A 16,701-nucleotide genomic window follows, 5' to 3' on the forward strand; every position below is an offset into this window, starting at 1 on the left:
ACCAGCTCAGGTTGCTCAGAGCCCCCTCCAGCCTGGCCTGGGATGTCTCCAGGGATGGGGCATCCACCACCTCTCTGGCCAACCTGGGCCAGGGTTTCACCACCCTTAGGGTCAAAAATTTCTTCCTCATGTCTGGCCTGAATCTCCCCTCTTTTAGTTTAAAACCATCACCCCTTGTCCCATCGCAACAGGCCCTGCTAAGAAGCCAGTCGCTATCTTTCTTGTAAGTACCCTTTTAAGTACCGAAAGGCTGCAATAATGTTTCCCCTTCTCCAGGCTGAAGAACCCCAACTCTCTCAGCCTGTCCCCGTAGCAGAGGGGTGCAGGTCTGAGGGGCGCGGGTAGGGGCAGAAGGGGCTGGGGGCTTGCGAGGGGTGGCGGAACGCAGCCAGGAGGACGGTGCTTCTCGAGGGTGCTGGCCGGGGCTCCTCGGGCACCCGAGCGGGGGCTCCTCGATGCCGAGCTGGGGGTGCAGGTAGGACCACCCCCGCTCTAGCGGCGGGGGCCGGGCTCCCCGGGGCGGGGGCGGGGGCGCTGGGAGGGCTCGGGGAGGCGCCGTCCCTCCCCTGGGCAGTTTCTCGGCGAAGCCCTTTAATAGCGGAGCCGCCCCCGGCCCCTCCCCGCTGGAGCCGGCCCGTGCGGCACGGCGCGGCCGGGGCCGGGGCCGTGGGGCGCAGCTCGGGCCATGGCGGGGGGCGGCGGAGGGGCTGCCGGCCGGGCCCGGCTGCTGGCCGTGCTGCTGGCGGGGCTGCTCGGCGGGGCGCGGGGTTTCGGCGACGAGGAGGAGCGGCGGTGCGACGCCATCCGCATCGCCATGTGCCAGAACCTGGGCTACAATGTCACCAAGATGCCCAACCTGGTGGGACACGAGTTGCAGGCGGACGCGGAGCTGCAGCTCACCACCTTCACCCCGCTCATCCAGTACGGCTGCTCCAGCCAGCTCCAGGTGGGCCGGGGCGCCGGGGGTCCCCTTTGTGCGTGGCCGGGGTGGGAGAGTGGGGTGGGAGGACTGGACCAGCTGTCACCCCCCATCCCCATCCTCATCCTCATCCTCATCCCCTGGGCTCGGTCCAAAGAAAAGCCAAGCGAAAAGTCCCGCCGGGTTGAGCGCCGTTCCTCGGTGGCTGGGACGGGCTCGTTCATCGCGGTGCGGAGGGGCAGCGGCGGGCTGTCCCGGCGGCGGGGAGCGGAGCTTCGGGCGTTGTACCCGGGGTGTTGCGCCCCTCTTAGCTGAGAACCCAAGGGAGCTGCTCCTGGGAGCTGCTGGCTGGTGGGAACCTCCTCCGAGGCTTCCAGCGCAGGAGTTTCTTTCCCAGGCGAATGGTGAGATCCTGGTCCTCCCCACGGGCATGGATTTCATCAAACAAAAACCAGCTTGTTTCTTGGGACAGAGCTCCCGAAGTAGCACGCAATCTCGCTTACACTGTCGCGTCACCAAATTGCGATTATTCGAAAAGCGGAGGAAGCTACAATGTTTTATTACTGTTACATATGTGACCTTATGGTAAAAGAAAAACCCATTCTTTTAGGAGGATCGTGAACCAAAGTGATTCAATAAAATGCCTTTCCTTCTGTTTGTTTGTTAGCTGTAATATCCAGGCAGTGCCCAGAACAAATATATGTATTTGTTTAAACCGCTTCAGTTTGGTTTTTTGCTTTCCTAAATTGCACCCTTGAGGTTTAGATCTGGCTAAATCCCACTCGCTTTATTGAAACTGATGGGCTAAATATACATGGAGCTAATCTAGGGAGTAAAATGTTCAAGCTTTGGCTTCGGACCACATTTGAACTGAAAGAAGACAACATTGTTAGGTTGTTGGTTTTTGTTTTGTTTTGTTTTTTTCTCCTTTGTTTTTATTGTTCTCAGTTTATTTGTTTTATGCTGCTTCCTGTTTTTTAAGGCAAAGGACCAAATATTACTGCTAAAAAGGCAAAAAAGAGAGCTTGTTATATTTTAACCTGTTCAATTTTCCCCTAACGCACCTGCGATTTCTGTTTCTTCCAGTTCTTCCTTTGTTCGGTCTATGTCCCGATGTGCACAGAGAAGATTAACATCCCCATAGGTCCCTGCGGTGGCATGTGCCTCTCTGTCAAAAGGAGATGTGAGCCCGTTTTGAAAGAATTTGGATTTGCCTGGCCGGACAGCCTTAACTGCAGCAAATTCCCACCCCAGAACGATCACAACCACATGTGCATGGAGGGCCCAGGAGATGAAGAGGTTCCCCTTCACAGCAAGACCTCCCTCCAGCCCGGAGAAGAGTGCCACAGCATGGGATCTAACTCGGAGCAGTACATCTGGGTGAAGAGGAGCTTGAACTGTGTCCTCAAGTGTGGCTACGACGCTGGTCTCTACAGCAGGTCAGCCAAGGAATTCACGGATATCTGGATGGCTGTGTGGGCCAGTCTTTGCTTCATCTCCACTGCCTTCACAGTCCTGACCTTCCTGATTGATTCATCCAGGTTTTCCTACCCGGAGCGCCCAATCATATTTTTGAGCATGTGCTACAATATTTATAGCATTGCTTATATTGTGAGGCTAACTGTGGGCCGGGAAAGGATATCCTGTGATTTTGAAGAGGCAGCAGAACCTGTTCTTATCCAAGAAGGTCTTAAGAACACAGGATGTGCTATAATTTTCTTACTGATGTATTTTTTCGGGATGGCTAGCTCCATCTGGTGGGTTATTCTCACATTGACGTGGTTTCTGGCTGCCGGACTCAAGTGGGGCCATGAAGCTATAGAAATGCACAGCTCTTATTTCCATATTGCAGCCTGGGCTATCCCCGCCGTGAAGACCATCGTCATTTTGATTATGAGACTAGTAGATGCGGACGAGCTCACCGGTCTGTGCTACGTTGGGAACCAGAACCTAGATGCGCTGACAGGCTTTGTTGTCGCTCCGCTTTTTACGTACCTGGTCATTGGGACTTTATTCATTGCAGCAGGACTGGTGGCCTTATTTAAAATCAGGTCTAATCTTCAGAAAGATGGAACTAAAACAGACAAACTAGAAAGGCTGATGGTCAAAATCGGTGTTTTTTCGGTGCTGTACACCGTCCCAGCGACATGTGTCATCGCCTGTTATTTCTACGAAATCTCCAACTGGGCCATTTTCCGCTATTCGGCAGATGATTCCAATATGGCAGTGGAGATGCTCAAAATCTTCATGTCCCTCCTGGTGGGGATTACGTCAGGTATGTGGATCTGGTCAGCCAAAACTCTGCACACGTGGCAGAAGTGCTCCAACAGACTGGTGAACTCAGGGAAAGTGAAACGGGAGAAGAGAGCGGACGGTTGGGTGAAACCTGGGAAAGGGAACGAGACCGTGGTATGAGGAAAGGACAGCACCCCGATGGTCCGACTGCTCCCCTGTGGAGGACTGATCGCGTGTAAGCATTGCCGTGAAAATGTTGGGAGCAGAGTAGGGAGACGGTTACACGACCTGTCTCTGGGGGATGGAAAAAAAAAAAGCCTTAAAGAATAAACAGCAAAAAGATCACACTGCAGATACAATAGCCATAAATCATGCTGCCCGAAATAGGAAAGCCCAGAGAGGCTTTAAAAGCTGTGAAATATCTAAACATGTCGTCTTCCTTTTTTTTTGTAAAGCAGGATGCAACGTACTGAAGTCTTTGGAAGGTGAGGGACTGTAGTCCACACCCATGGGATGTTGTTTTCTTTTTCTTATAGCTGATGGAGGAAAGGTGGTCCAGGGCCAAATTCTGGGCTGATGTAGGGTCCAGTTATCAGAAGGTGGAGCACCCAGGACCTCAGTTAGCTGCCTTTTTCTGTGTTCAGCATCATGAAGGAGGTGCTTGCCGAGGCTTGTGTCTTTGTGCCCTGGGGAATTCTGTTGCTCCCATATGCTGCACAAGTCAGCCAAGGATCAGGTCCTCCAACAAATACCAAGTGGACTCTCCAGGTCTGAGAGTTACCCATAATGAGTAGGATTTAGTGAGGTATTACTGAGGATGATTCTTTAAGTTGTCTGATGGTCTAGTAATAATTTCAACGCATTCTTTTTACTGTCTGTAACCTGGTCTGAATTGAAAATTGGCTCTGTCTTGAGTGGGAATTTGGACCTCCCTAGGTCCCTTCCCACCTGAATTATTCTGTGGTCCTGTCAATATTTCTAATTTTTTAAAGGCTTTACTCAAGACCATTGTCAGAAGTAGAGGAGTCAGTGGGAGCTGGGAAGCGGTGTATGGTCTTCTGCATCAGTTTTTGTTGTCCATCTGCCTCTGTTCCTGTCCCTTCAGGTGCTCCTGCTATTTCCAGTGGACTACTTTATTCTGCTGCATTTAATAGCTTTAAATAAAGTCTTACATTATAGCGTTCCTTCCTCTAAGAAAACGAAACTTGAGTTGAGGGTCTCTTCAAACAATGCCAGTTTTCTCCAAGTAAACTTATCTGGCCCTCTCTGGAGACTCATTGCATGAAGCAATTAAGTCTTAATATATTTCATTCAGTGCGATGGTATCTCTGCAGACGCCAGTCTGGGGAGAAGCAAAATGTTAAGTTTCTTGGCAACCTCATGTTCACACAGATCAGTTGTATAATTATGTGTGTCAGTTACAATTAAAAGAACATTCTCAGCCCATGACATCGCAGTACAGCTGACTGCCTCACAATGATGCTCCGATTGCTCACTGACAGCTATGGAGATTTTTTTTTTAAAGTATTTTTTACATGCAGAATGTGAGCAGACATTCAGCCCTCAGGAATGAAAAGAGACATTTCCAGTTTTTGTAAAGAGATCCCAAGAGAAGAAACACAACTTCTCAGTGAATAATGTTGTTTCACAGCAACTATTGGCTTTACTTATCCTTTTATTTGAGGGGGCATCAGCTTGTGCTTGTGGGGAGCTCGAACCTTGTGTTGGGGACTTGTTTGGGTAATAAGAAAGGTGATGCAAATAGAAATAGCCCAGAAGCACTTAAGAGAACACTGTTCTGATGCTCTATGCCTTTGAAGGACCTTTGGTTTTGTCTGTGTGCCCTAAACATTTGCTTCATTTGTTTGTGTGGAACCTGGTTGGCTGTGGAGCATCCCCCCTGGTGCCCCGACTCGCGCGACCTTTGAGGGCAGCTGAGAACAGGCACCGCTTTATTGCAGTCCTGGCTGTTCACACAGGTGCCCCATGTACTTCCCAAACCACAACCCATTCCAGCTCTGGCTGTGAGCACTAATCTGTCCCAGAAGTGTGTATTGTTTCAATGTCAATGTTGAAACATGTGCTTGAGGACTTTTTTTTTTAAAAAAAAAAAAAAAAACAACAACCAAACCCCGAACAAACGCTAATTGCAGTCTTTGTGGTTGGGCATCCTCTCCAGCAGAACAAGTGACAACTTGACACATTCTGCTCAAGATGCACAAGCATTGTCTTGGCCAACACCACATACCAGCTGAGCCTTTTTGTCCTCTCCATAAAGTCTCTCACTATTAACGCTGTGTTTGGATCTGGTTATTCCTTGTGGACAAGGAGTTCTTCAGATGGATGAGCTTCTCTGTCGTGTGATCTTGCTCCTAGCCCAGCGAGGGATGTAAAGTCAGCAGCTATATGTTGACTTTCAAGGGGCGAGGATGGAGTAGGAGCCTTGTCCTGTGACCTCATATCAGGCTGTGCCAAAGTGTTGCATTCCCTCAAGTGTCCTTCCCTCTGAAATGGTTTGGATACTCTCATGGCCAATCTGGTCCATGTTTGACCTGATTGATTCAATAAACGGCATTTTTAACTTCTGTGTACATAACATGGTTAAGTAATACCTTGTTATCAGATCTCCAGCTGTGTTATCATCTCCAGCTGAGACCCCGTGGACTGTGACAGACGGATGTCCCTGGCGATTTGAGATGCTGGAAGTGAGTTGGGTGATGATAACTCTGCGTAGCCCTATGGAGGACCTGGGGGGATGTTCCATGAAAGAGCATAGTGCACTCAAATACCGTGGGGAAGGGGTGGGCTGGGGAGAGACTGATATTCCCAAAGGAGCACCTATCCCAGGTGGTCAGGGGGTCACCGTGCCAGCCCAAAGCAAGATTAAGCTGTTGCAGCAATGAAACCGTCCCATAAATGTGTTAATCCACGTTCATTTACCTTGCTCTGCTTCGGGGCTTTATGAGTGGGAAGTCCCAGCAGATAGACTAAAACCCACCGGTTACCAAGAGTGGGTCTCTGCGACTCGTATGTTCTCTCATTTCAACATTGTTATGAATTTAAAGCCAAAAAATGTGTGACTAATCCCGTCTTGGAAATGCAGTTGCTGCGGTTATACAAGTAGAAACTTTGCAGCAGTTACCTTCCCTGCCCAGTCCCTGCTCCCTTCTTCGCCCCGGGCTTATGTTCTTCTCGCTGCAGGTTTTGGAAGCATCTGCTGGAGAGGTACAAGCTTAGCTCTTACATTAAACAGACAAGTTAGCTACTTTTTCTGAATTTTAAGGAAATATACACTGATTATTTTGGGGTGTACAGAAAATATATCTGCTTTGATGTATGTACTGTAAATTTCTAATTTATCACTGTAAAAAAAACAAAAAAATTTTGCTATTTAATTTTTATATCAAAATAAAATTTTAACCTCTGTGGATAACTAAGGTATTCCTGGCAGCCCTCACATTTTTGGCGAGTTTGTTTCTTCAATTGGCACTGTTGAAAATGCTTTTTTTTTTCCCCCTGAAAATCTGAAATGCTCACACTGTGGTGAATGGATGCTCTGAATGGGTTAATCCAGCACAGTTTGGATCTAGATGTGGGTTGTGAGAAATAACTGAGAGCAAAACACCATTGGACGGTGAGAGTACAGGACTTGCACAAGGGGTGGACAGAAACCCTTTCAAAGACAGCGCAGAGGTCCTGGGCGCTGGCTGGGGATGCAGATGGAGCTTTGGGCTTGTCTGAGCATGTCCCCAAAACTGAACAAGAGGGCCAGGTGGAAGCTCAACCATCCGCTGCTGTAACACTGCTGGGATGTGGCTCCTGGCAGAGCAGAACCTCCTGTAAGGCTGCTTTTTATTATTGAGTACGTGCACCCAAAGATGCACTGAGCGTTCGGATCCGGGGTGCGTGGCAGAGGAGGGCGGCGTAACCACCTGCCTGTTGAGTATATGAGAACTGGAAATGGCTTTCGAACAGGGCAAATTCTGCTTCTTGTCAATATGCTTGAAATGAATTTGCTCCTAAGAATAATTTCAGCCCTTGAGAGAAGAGATTCAATTGATTGTCTACATTTTCTTGCACTGTTGCGTTTCGTTGTTGTTGCTCTGTTTTATGTTGTGTTTTTTTTTTTCTTTTTAATCTTATTAATGCTCTGCTTATTCTTCATTCTTTTTTGTCATTTATGTTCACAGTTAGGGTGTACGGTGGCAGCGAGGAGTTCCTTCTTTATGTGTACGCCCCTCACCAGTTTCTCTGACGCTGATAGTACTGTTTGTGCTATTAGTCATCATCTAAACCCACTTAATCATCTCCACCATGAAGCATTCTGTGTGCAGGATTACTTAATTAGCATAATATTATTCTAATAAAAACCTAAATCAGACTAGAGTGGATAATAGTGAGGATGCACTATAAAGAAGACAGCAGGAATTATCACCTGTGCCTCTGTAGCTAACCAAGTTTTGAAGAGCTGCATCTAAACCTGGTAATTAGAGGGATTTTCTCATGCCTTTGGCAGCTTATCACCATAATGTTCTCAGGGTGGTGATTAATGAGATCTCTGACTTCCAGCTTATAATTAGGAGTCTTTAATATAACTACAGTTAAACATAACAAACATAAAAGAGCTTTGTCTGTCAGGGCTGTTCATGCCACCAGAGAACCTCAGACATAGTGTACGAGATAGTGCTGGCTGCTCCAGATCTCTCTGATGGCCACTTGTCCTTGTGCACGTCCCCACATCGGGCATCTGAGAGCATCACCAGTGAGGTGCCAGTGAATTGCTGGAGCGGCTCTGCATGGGGGGCAACCTCCCTGAGCCACTGGGACGACAAATCAGCCCAGGTTTGCCTATGGAGAGGAGTATGTGACTGTATACTAAACTCATAAAAGGTAGACTTTATCAGGACTTTTTGTTTGATTGGTTTTGTCTTGTTTTATTAAAGCTGCCTTTAAAAAGAGCAAATGTTAGGCCTTCGTAGCGAAGGAGACCAGAGTTCTGCTGCCAGAAGTCAGGAGCATCCTAAGCTCCAGTAATGTGAAAATGTGCTATCGTGAGACTCCAGCTTTGGTGGTGGAGTTTCCACCACACTCCATCCTCAGCCGCTCATTCCCGTAACTGTGCTGCATTTCAGCTCCTCCTTCATTTTGCTACTGCAACTACTTGTGGCTCTGCACTGCAAAGCAGGTCAGCAAAAAGATTTGGGTTAAAAATAACCATTGCTTTCTTTTGTGCTGGAGATTTACGTTTAACTTGGATCATGTCGGTGATCTGGTTTTTGCAGCAGCATCACCAAGAGCTGCACCGGCCCAGCCAGACAGCATGAGCTGCCGGGGGACCGGGGGTCTGGCTCACGTTGCCTGTGCTCCCCAGGGCAGCAGCCTGTGGTCCTGCTCCCCGAGCCCTCTCACCATCATCGCTGCGAGGGCAGAGCTGCGTCTGCCTGTGGGGATGCAGGAATGGGCAAGAGACAAGTGGCAACTACCCAAACACTGCCAGCTTCCCCAGCTAAAATAGCAAATCCTTCACTAACGCTGTTGGTAACTCCCCAGGTTTGATGCTTTGCCTGGGATAATCACAGAGTCACAGAATGTCAGGGATTGGAAGGGGCCTCAAAAGATCATCCAGTCCAATCCCCCTGCCAGAGCAGGAACACCCAGATGAGGTTACACAGGAAGGTGTCCAGGCGGGTTGGAATGTCTGCAGAGAAGGAGACTCCACAACCTCCCTGGGCAGCCTGGTCCAGGCTCTGTCACCCTCACTGTGAAGAAGTTTCTTCTCATATTCAAGTGGAACCTCCTGTGTTCCAGTTTGTACCCATTGCCCCTTGTCCTATCATTGGTTGTCACCAAGAAGAGCCTGGCTCCATTCTCCTGACACTCACCCTTTATATATTTATAAACATTAAAGAGGTCACCCGTCAGTCTCCTCTTCTCCAAGCTAAAGAGCCCCAGCTCCCTCAGCCTTTCCTCATAAGGGAGATGCTCCACTCCCTTCAGCATCTTTGTGGCCCTGCGCTGGACTCTCTCCAGCAGTTCCCTGTCCTTCTGGAACTGAGGGGCCCAGAACTGGACACAATATTCCAGATGAGGTCTCACCAGGGCAGAGTAGAGTGGGAGGAGAACCTCTCTCGACCTACTAACCACACTGAAGTCCAGCTTTGAACTGCTCATCTAGAGGTGAAAGCTCCATTGAACAGCCCCACAGCAGCTGTGCCTCTGATGCTCCATAGTGCCCTTTTTGGTACGCTTGGGCTAATTGGCTCATAACATATGCCAGCAGTTTCCAGCGTCTGTCTCAACTTTGCATGCCAAATGTTGGTGTAGTTTGAGTGCAAAGCAGAGCATATCTTCATGCTTGCAAAGCCAACGCTGGCTGCAGCAGTGATGGGGCAGAGAGTGGTCCAGGGTGGAGCTGCGTCGTGCCATCCTCCCACTGCACCTTGCCAAAAAGAAAGGACGAGAGGATGGGTGTGGGTCAGGCAGCTCCCAACTGATGCTGGGTTGGTACAGCAGGTCCTGTATCACCAGTATTTCCTGCAGCTGGGAAACGATTTCTGGCCAGAGGTCCTGCACATCCTGGCAGACTCCAGCTGCTGTAACAGCTTTGTGTTGTTAACAACCAGATGTTTTGTTTTACGCTCTGGGAACAGTCTACCAAACAGTCACCACGGGGCTGGAAGAGCACAAAGGTGGCTTAGAGGGCAAGGACGCATGTGCTAAGGTGTCGCTGAGAAACTGCTCTGTTTTCCTAGTTTTTGGGGGAAGCAGGGACATCCCGTGTGCCAGATGTTAGATACAACACCAGAGGAGGCATGTTAAACTCCTAACACAAATATTATTGCACCTCAAAGTGTACTGTAATTTGTAACTTTGGATTTTGTTGCTGTGTTTGCTTGCCAGGAGCTAAAGTGCTAATTAATTAGATCCACTTCAGAGGTCTCAGGGAAGGGAGACTTAAAATTAACTTTGCCCATTTAAACATAAATGGTTTTAAACATAAAAAAAAATACCCATGGCTTGTTGATACACTGGCGAGATAAATATCTCCATTTCCATCAGCATTTAGCTGGTTTCCTGCCTGGTTCTCTCATTTCCTGCGCTTACTCTGAGGAAGTGAAAAACATCCTTCCTGCAAGATAGATGCAAATCATTTGACAATCTGCTTCTACAATATGAAGTTTCAAAACATTATTATGCAGAGAAACAGCCTGACATTAAGTGTTTAAATGGATAAAGTGAAGTATTTTCTTCTGAAACAACTCAGAGACGGTCTCACTCAAGTAGTTGTTAAGGGCCGATAAGCGAAGTGCTGTGGAAAAGCAGGAATTGAGCCTTTTCAGGGATTTTTCTTGCGTTTTTGGGTCCTCTGCTGTGCAGCAAGGAGTGCCTGACATCTAGTGGCAGCTGCAGCCCGGCCCCAGGCCCCCGCCACTGGGGTTGCTCGGGGCAGATTTGCTTTTCATGGCACTTTTCGTGTTGTTACTATCAATATCTTTGCATTTCATCAGCGCCATGACTTATTTTTATACCACCTCAGTTTTTCACTGGGGGTCCAAACACGGATGTCTAAAGCCACATCTGCCCGGCTAAAGCCTGTGTTTCAAAAGCTAAGAGTAATCACGGGTGTGTTGCTTCTTCCCTTTGCAATGTGAAGCGCTTTCAATACGCCTCACAGCAAAGGGTGGCTGCTCAGCCACCCTGCTGAAAATAAAGGCAAAGGGGCATTTTGCCTCAAAAAGGCTCCTCCAGGCCATTCGCCCTGCTCACAGCTTTGCACATCCACTGTCCTGCTGAAGGACGATGTAGTTTATCAACCCAGCATTGCAGGATGACCTGAAATCACTGCCAGTCTGCTTGGAAATCCAAACCTGCAAAACACAGTGATTCAGCAGCTGCTGCTCAGGCTGTCGAATCCCAATGCTGTGATGTCCAAGAGCTGCAGCAGGAGTGGGCAGAGTCCTGAGGCTATTTCAACAGGAGCATCTGAAAATGTAGTCGCTGAAATTTACTGTTCATTATTCTTCTGGAAAATTTCAGGCTTAAATGCAAAGCCTTTCAAAAAGTGCTGAGTTCCTAGAAACTATCATTACTTTTCAAAGGAGCTGCTGGGTGCTCAGTTCCTTTAGAATAACTACATTTCTACCCCAACTTTGTGGCCTGACAGTTTTATTACAGAAACTTTAAGCATGCTAAGAACTTCAAACAGAGAAAAAATGGCTCCTTCTGAGCCTTCTCTTAAGTCCATGAAGCGATTCACGCCTTTGAAAAAATGCCTGTGTTTGAAGCATAAATAATGCTGCAGTAATGACCTCAAAAAAGATGGAAATGAGAGAAACAACAATTTTTTACTTGAGGACTTCATCATTTATTCCTGCCTCCTTTTCCTCTCCTACTTTGTGAAAGATCCTTTGCATCGATGCTGCTGAAGAAGAGGCAACGACCAACTGCTGCTGCCACGGGCACATGGTAACGACTGGCTGGTATCTGCCCCACTCAGGGCCAGACCCCTCTACAGCGTATAGGATCATCCAATAGTTTGGGTTGGAAGGGACCGTCAAAGCCCATCCAGTGCCACCTCTGCCATGAGCAGGGACATCTTCACCAGATCAGGTTGCTCAGAGCCCCGTCCAGCCTGGCCTGGGATGTCTCCAGGGATGGGGCATCCACCACCTCTCTGGCCAACCTGGGACAGGGTTTCACCACCCTGGCTTTCCTCCAGGCTCTTAACATGGAACCGATCACATGGATGTCCAGAGGCAATGGAGGGCAACAACAGGAGCTCCATCCATTCTCTCCTTCCATCAAGGCTCCAAACCAGCATCTGGAACGGTGAGGGCAAAGCGGGGCATATACCTCAGCTGCTGGTGTGAAGACTTTCCCCAGCAGCATGTCTGCTAGCTCTCGGCCATACATCATGGCTTGTACCAAGTATATCAGCTGAGGAAATAATGAGCTTACCCTCCATTTAATATGAATCTCTCCTTGCTCAGCCCTGGGCTCGCGGTTGGCATGGCTACAGCAAGTTTGTAGTATTGCTCACAGAGGAAAAAGAAATGACCCTATAACACGGTGGCATGGCAAAAGAGCCAAAGGGACATCTGTCCCCTGCTGTGGCAAAGGAGCTGTCTGTAACAGAAGCCAGCAGCACGTATACTCCAAAAAAGGTCATTTGAAAGATTTAACAGAATGTCTTCCTTGCCCTCATGCTAGTTATATTTAAAAGAAGAGGTTTCCAGCCTGAGATGATAGCCTTTCTTCCTTCTGCTGCCATTTGGCAGTGGGAAAGAGCTGGCAGGCCCCAGGCAGAAAGCAAAAAGCGTTTGCAAAGTAACACACAAGAGAACCACAATAAAAACATAGCATCTTTTTGAGAGATAGGGAGTGCAGGAGAGGCCTGGAAATGGGGAAGAGGGGTTCTCAGAGGAGGAAGGAATATATATTTAATGCTGAAAAAGTCAGCTACAGGGGCCCCAGCATATGAAAGTTATGACAAACAATAATATCATTCCACTCACAAAACAATCATGTTTCTACAGCTGCGGCCTGAGCAGAGCCAAAAGAGGTGAGGAGCCATCCCTGCTTCCCTGGAGAACGGCTTTATAACTGGAGCAGGGAAAGGGCCAGGTCTCATCCCGAACTGCCAGTAAATCATCCTGTCAGCATCCACAAAGCTGGCCCCCAGTTTGCCGTGGGGTGGGCTGGGTTTTGCTTCTGCAAGCTCGTGAGGTCCCTCCTTCTCCAAAACGCCCGAGGGCAGCGTCGGCGTCTGTCAGAGCCCTGCCAGCTCCAGGATGCTCCAGGACACTGTACAGGGCCACATCCCTTCCTCCTCCTCTCCTCAGGGTATCAGGCACTTTTTTGGCTGTGAAAAGTCAAGCCTGACAGATGTGGCCACCAGCCCAGTCCTTCTCACTTGTGTGGCCTTTCCAGCAGCTCTGCTCTGCAGCCCCACGACTCCCTCCCACAGCCTGGGCTCCTGTCAGGAGTCCGGAGTTTGCAGTCCCCTTCCCAGATCTGCTACTGAGCTGCTGTCTCGTGTCGTTGAGAGGGTGGCCCTGCCATGGTGGACTAGCAGAGAGAGCAGGATCCAAGAGCTGCTGTGGCTGTTGGGACATGAGTGATGACAGGATGAGAGGGAACAGCCTCAAGTTGCACCAGGGGAGGTTTAGGTTGGATATTAGGAAAAGTTTCTTCCTGGAAAGGGTTGTCAGGCATTGGAACAGGCTGCCCAGGGAAGTGGTGGAGTCGCCATCCCTGGAGGTAATGAGAAGATGATGCTTAGGGACGTGGTTTAGAGTTGGACTTGGCAGTGTTGGGTTTAGAGTTGGACTCAATGATCTTAAAGGTCTTTTCTAACCTAAATGATTCTATGATACTACTTTGGTACCAGGCCATGCAGAGGAAGGCAGTGTACGGGTATGCGAGGAGTGCCTGGAACCTCCACACCTCTGCTAAGGCAACAGAAGCAGAAGAGGCGCATGTTTTGAAACGCTCAGCTTCAAAAGCCTTTCCCTACAACCCCGGAAGAACCCAACTAACCTCCTAGCAAAAGAGGAAAGGTCAAGAGGTTTGAGGATCTGTTGGCCCAAAGGGGCACACAGAGTGGGGTGAGCAGGAGAGAAATCTCCATGTGCATAGATTCACAGCAAAAATAAAACCTGGCACACGTTCCCTACTGCACCTGTTGGCTCATCACCACTCATTTAAGGAAGAGATTTCTTCCATGAAGAGAGGAGAAGAATCTGCCTTATTGAAAAAAAAAATAAAAAAGACAGTGAAGTCCTTTCTCCATCTAACTTCTGTAGCTCACCGACAAATCTACACACAAATTTGACTAAGAGTGTTTCTTTTAACTAAAGTAGACATGTACATAGACAGCCTTTAGAAATTCCTATCTCAGAATCATATTCTTAATGAAGAAAAAAGCTCAGGTTAAATCATTTACTTCCCGTGACAGAGGAAGTGATTGCTGAGCCTTGGACTAGAAGGCCAGTGTTTATGGGCCTCAGGCTGCTCTTTCTGAAAACCACTCCCGTGTTCTTAGTTTCTAGGAAGCTCTAGAGCAGGTAGACATAGGGCATTTCCATGACATGAGTGTGTGGCGACACTCTTCAAATCCTATTTCTTCTTGAAATGGGAACACAAGGACAGACATATTCATTTCTGTCATTTCACTAAAAAGCTGTTGTGGGTTTCTTTTGTTGTTGTGGTGGTGGCTATTGGTTTTTGTGGGGTTTTTCATTTTGGTTTGGTTGGTTGGTTGTTTTTTTTTTTAATTATTCTACATAATGTGAGTATAACTTTAGTTGGATCAACTATCTCACCAACTTCACTGAACAACTTCAACACATCAACAAGAATAAATGATTTTTACTCTTGATTCAAAGTATTTCAATCTAAATTTTGTGGGAATAAATGCCATTTGATTGATTACTCCCAAAATATTGACTCTGATCTGGAGTGTTTGCTCAGTGACCGGCCTCAGAGCACTTTGAAATCATGGGGGTATTGTTTACTTGCTTGATGGATGCCAGACTGGTGAGCGGGAGGAAGGCTTCAATAAATCATTTCTGACATTAGCCTTGCAGAAGCAAATTCCCATGAGTATTTGTGTTAGTTCTGCTGCCAGTGCTTGTGCAAACAGTGTAGGACAGAATTCACACCACTATCTTTCTGTGGCTAGTTTTGCAAACAAAAGTTCCTCATCGGCATTTCTAGGTGAAGTCAATGGGACAGACAGGGGCGAAGCAAAATGCACTTTATTTATTCAAAAAACTGTTAGTGTGTCATTAGAAAATATGCATGGAACTTTCATAACAGATTTTGGGGTCGATAAAAAAAAGAAAATAACCATAGATTGATTTAAACAATGCAATAAACCATTTTTATTTGTGTAAATAATTAGAATGTTCCAAACGTCCAGCATCTGGCATATGTACTTTTTTGGCATGTACTAGCATGTACTTTTTAACTTTTTTTAGCCATCTGTGCCACAAACTTTTCCCTACAATTTGTTCTTTAGCATAGTGACTATGTGATTAAGATGGTATAGGTTAGACCTTCATGATCTGTCATGAGAAATGGCTGGATATGAAAACATCTGTTCCTGATGACGGATGCAGTAAGTTGGTAAGTAGCATGCACACGGTACATAGTATAAATATACAGTTGTATTTTTAATTTAAAAGTTCTCCTACTGATAACCTTGTATAGAATTGCCATAATCTCTTCAAAAACAGCTCCAGGAAAAATTCTGACTACAAAAGCTCTAGAGGAACATCGCTCTGCAATCATATGGCAGGGAGGGTTAGATTGGATATTAGGAAAAATTGGATTATATCTTAGGAAAGATTTCTTCATGGAAAGGGTTGTCAGGCATTGGAACAGGCTGCCCAGGGAAGTGGTGGAGTCACCATCCCTGGAGGTGTTTAAAAGACGTGTAGATGAGGTTCTTAGGGACATCGTTTAGTGCTGGAGTGAGGTTGTGTTTGGACTCAATGATCATGAGAGTCTCTTCCAACCAAAATAATTGTAATATTCTGTGATTCTGTACTATGGGGAACTGTGGCCACTTGGCTGAGGAACACTGCCTGAGGTCCGCGAGCACATGGGGATGCCATCTCACTGCCATGAAGGACTGGCTAAGACCTGACAATCCACTGATGTCCCACCAATTTCAGAGCTGGGCTCTTAGTTCCTGTCTCTTTCTAAACAGAAAGTCTTTTCTAAGAGTAAGCCCTGAAAACTCATGTTTACGTCTTTTTTAGTGCTTCCCAGGCTCAGGAGTGTCATCCCCTTTGGATGTTCAGGAGACCCTGCATGGAGCTCAACCACTTTCCCATTCTCCACTACTGCTGTTGAGAGCAAGCAGGACAGTTTTGCTTCTGCCAGTAAATTAAGTAGGAGGCTCTGACCTCCTTTGGAGAGCAGGGCTTTGGGCCTGTTCAGTGCCTAGAGAAGGCTGTGAGTGAGACTCTCCAGGTGTGGGATGTGAGTGGGCTGCTCAGCCCCACGTGGTGCTGACGGGGGGGCCCAGGGGACCGAGGACATTCCTGCTGTTCAGTGTTTCTCTCTACCCACACAGTCCTGCTGGGCACAAACCCACACATGGGTGCATCACCCAGGGTTTCTGCCTGCTGGGCCACCTACCCAAGGATGGAGAAGAGCGTCCCAAAGCAGCAAAAAACAAAAGAAAAGCTTTCCAGCCTGGGCTGTCCAGGTGCTGTAGCCTACACAGCTAAATAACACCAGTCTGCCCAGTCTGGGATGGACCTTTCCACCTAACATATCTCAGAACTGGGGAAAGTTTTATTTCTCTATAACCCACGATGTCGCTGCCTTTGAGCAAGAGGTGAAAAACATCCCCAACCTCAGCAGAGCCCTCAGTGCTCTGCTGCAAGCGCTCATTAATAAAACACCACACTTTCCTGACTGCTCCTGTAACTTTTGCCACATGTTAAGCCCCTCAGCGAGGCGTTGGTTCAATGATTTCAGGAGTCCTTTTCCCACAAAGATTGACTAAAATTCTGCCTTTGACAAATTAACAG

At 47.7% G+C, this 16,701-nt stretch overlaps 1 protein-coding gene across 1 annotated transcript; it reads left to right on the plus strand.

The window, feature by feature from the left end:
- The first annotated feature begins 633 nt into the window (after positions 1-633).
- Positions 634-6,595, plus strand: FZD4 (frizzled class receptor 4). Its single transcript, XM_065642512.1, has 2 exons — positions 634-946; positions 2,006-6,595. The coding sequence occupies exons 1-2, from the start codon at positions 686-688 to the stop codon at positions 3,332-3,334; spliced, it is 1,590 nt and encodes a 529-aa protein (XP_065498584.1). The 5' UTR covers positions 634-685; the 3' UTR covers positions 3,335-6,595.
- Positions 6,596-16,701: the final 10,106 nt, after the last annotated feature.

This window comes from Caloenas nicobarica, chromosome 1, assembly GCF_036013445.1.
Source record: "Caloenas nicobarica isolate bCalNic1 chromosome 1, bCalNic1.hap1, whole genome shotgun sequence".
Lineage (NCBI taxonomy): Eukaryota > Metazoa > Chordata > Aves > Columbiformes > Columbidae > Caloenas > Caloenas nicobarica.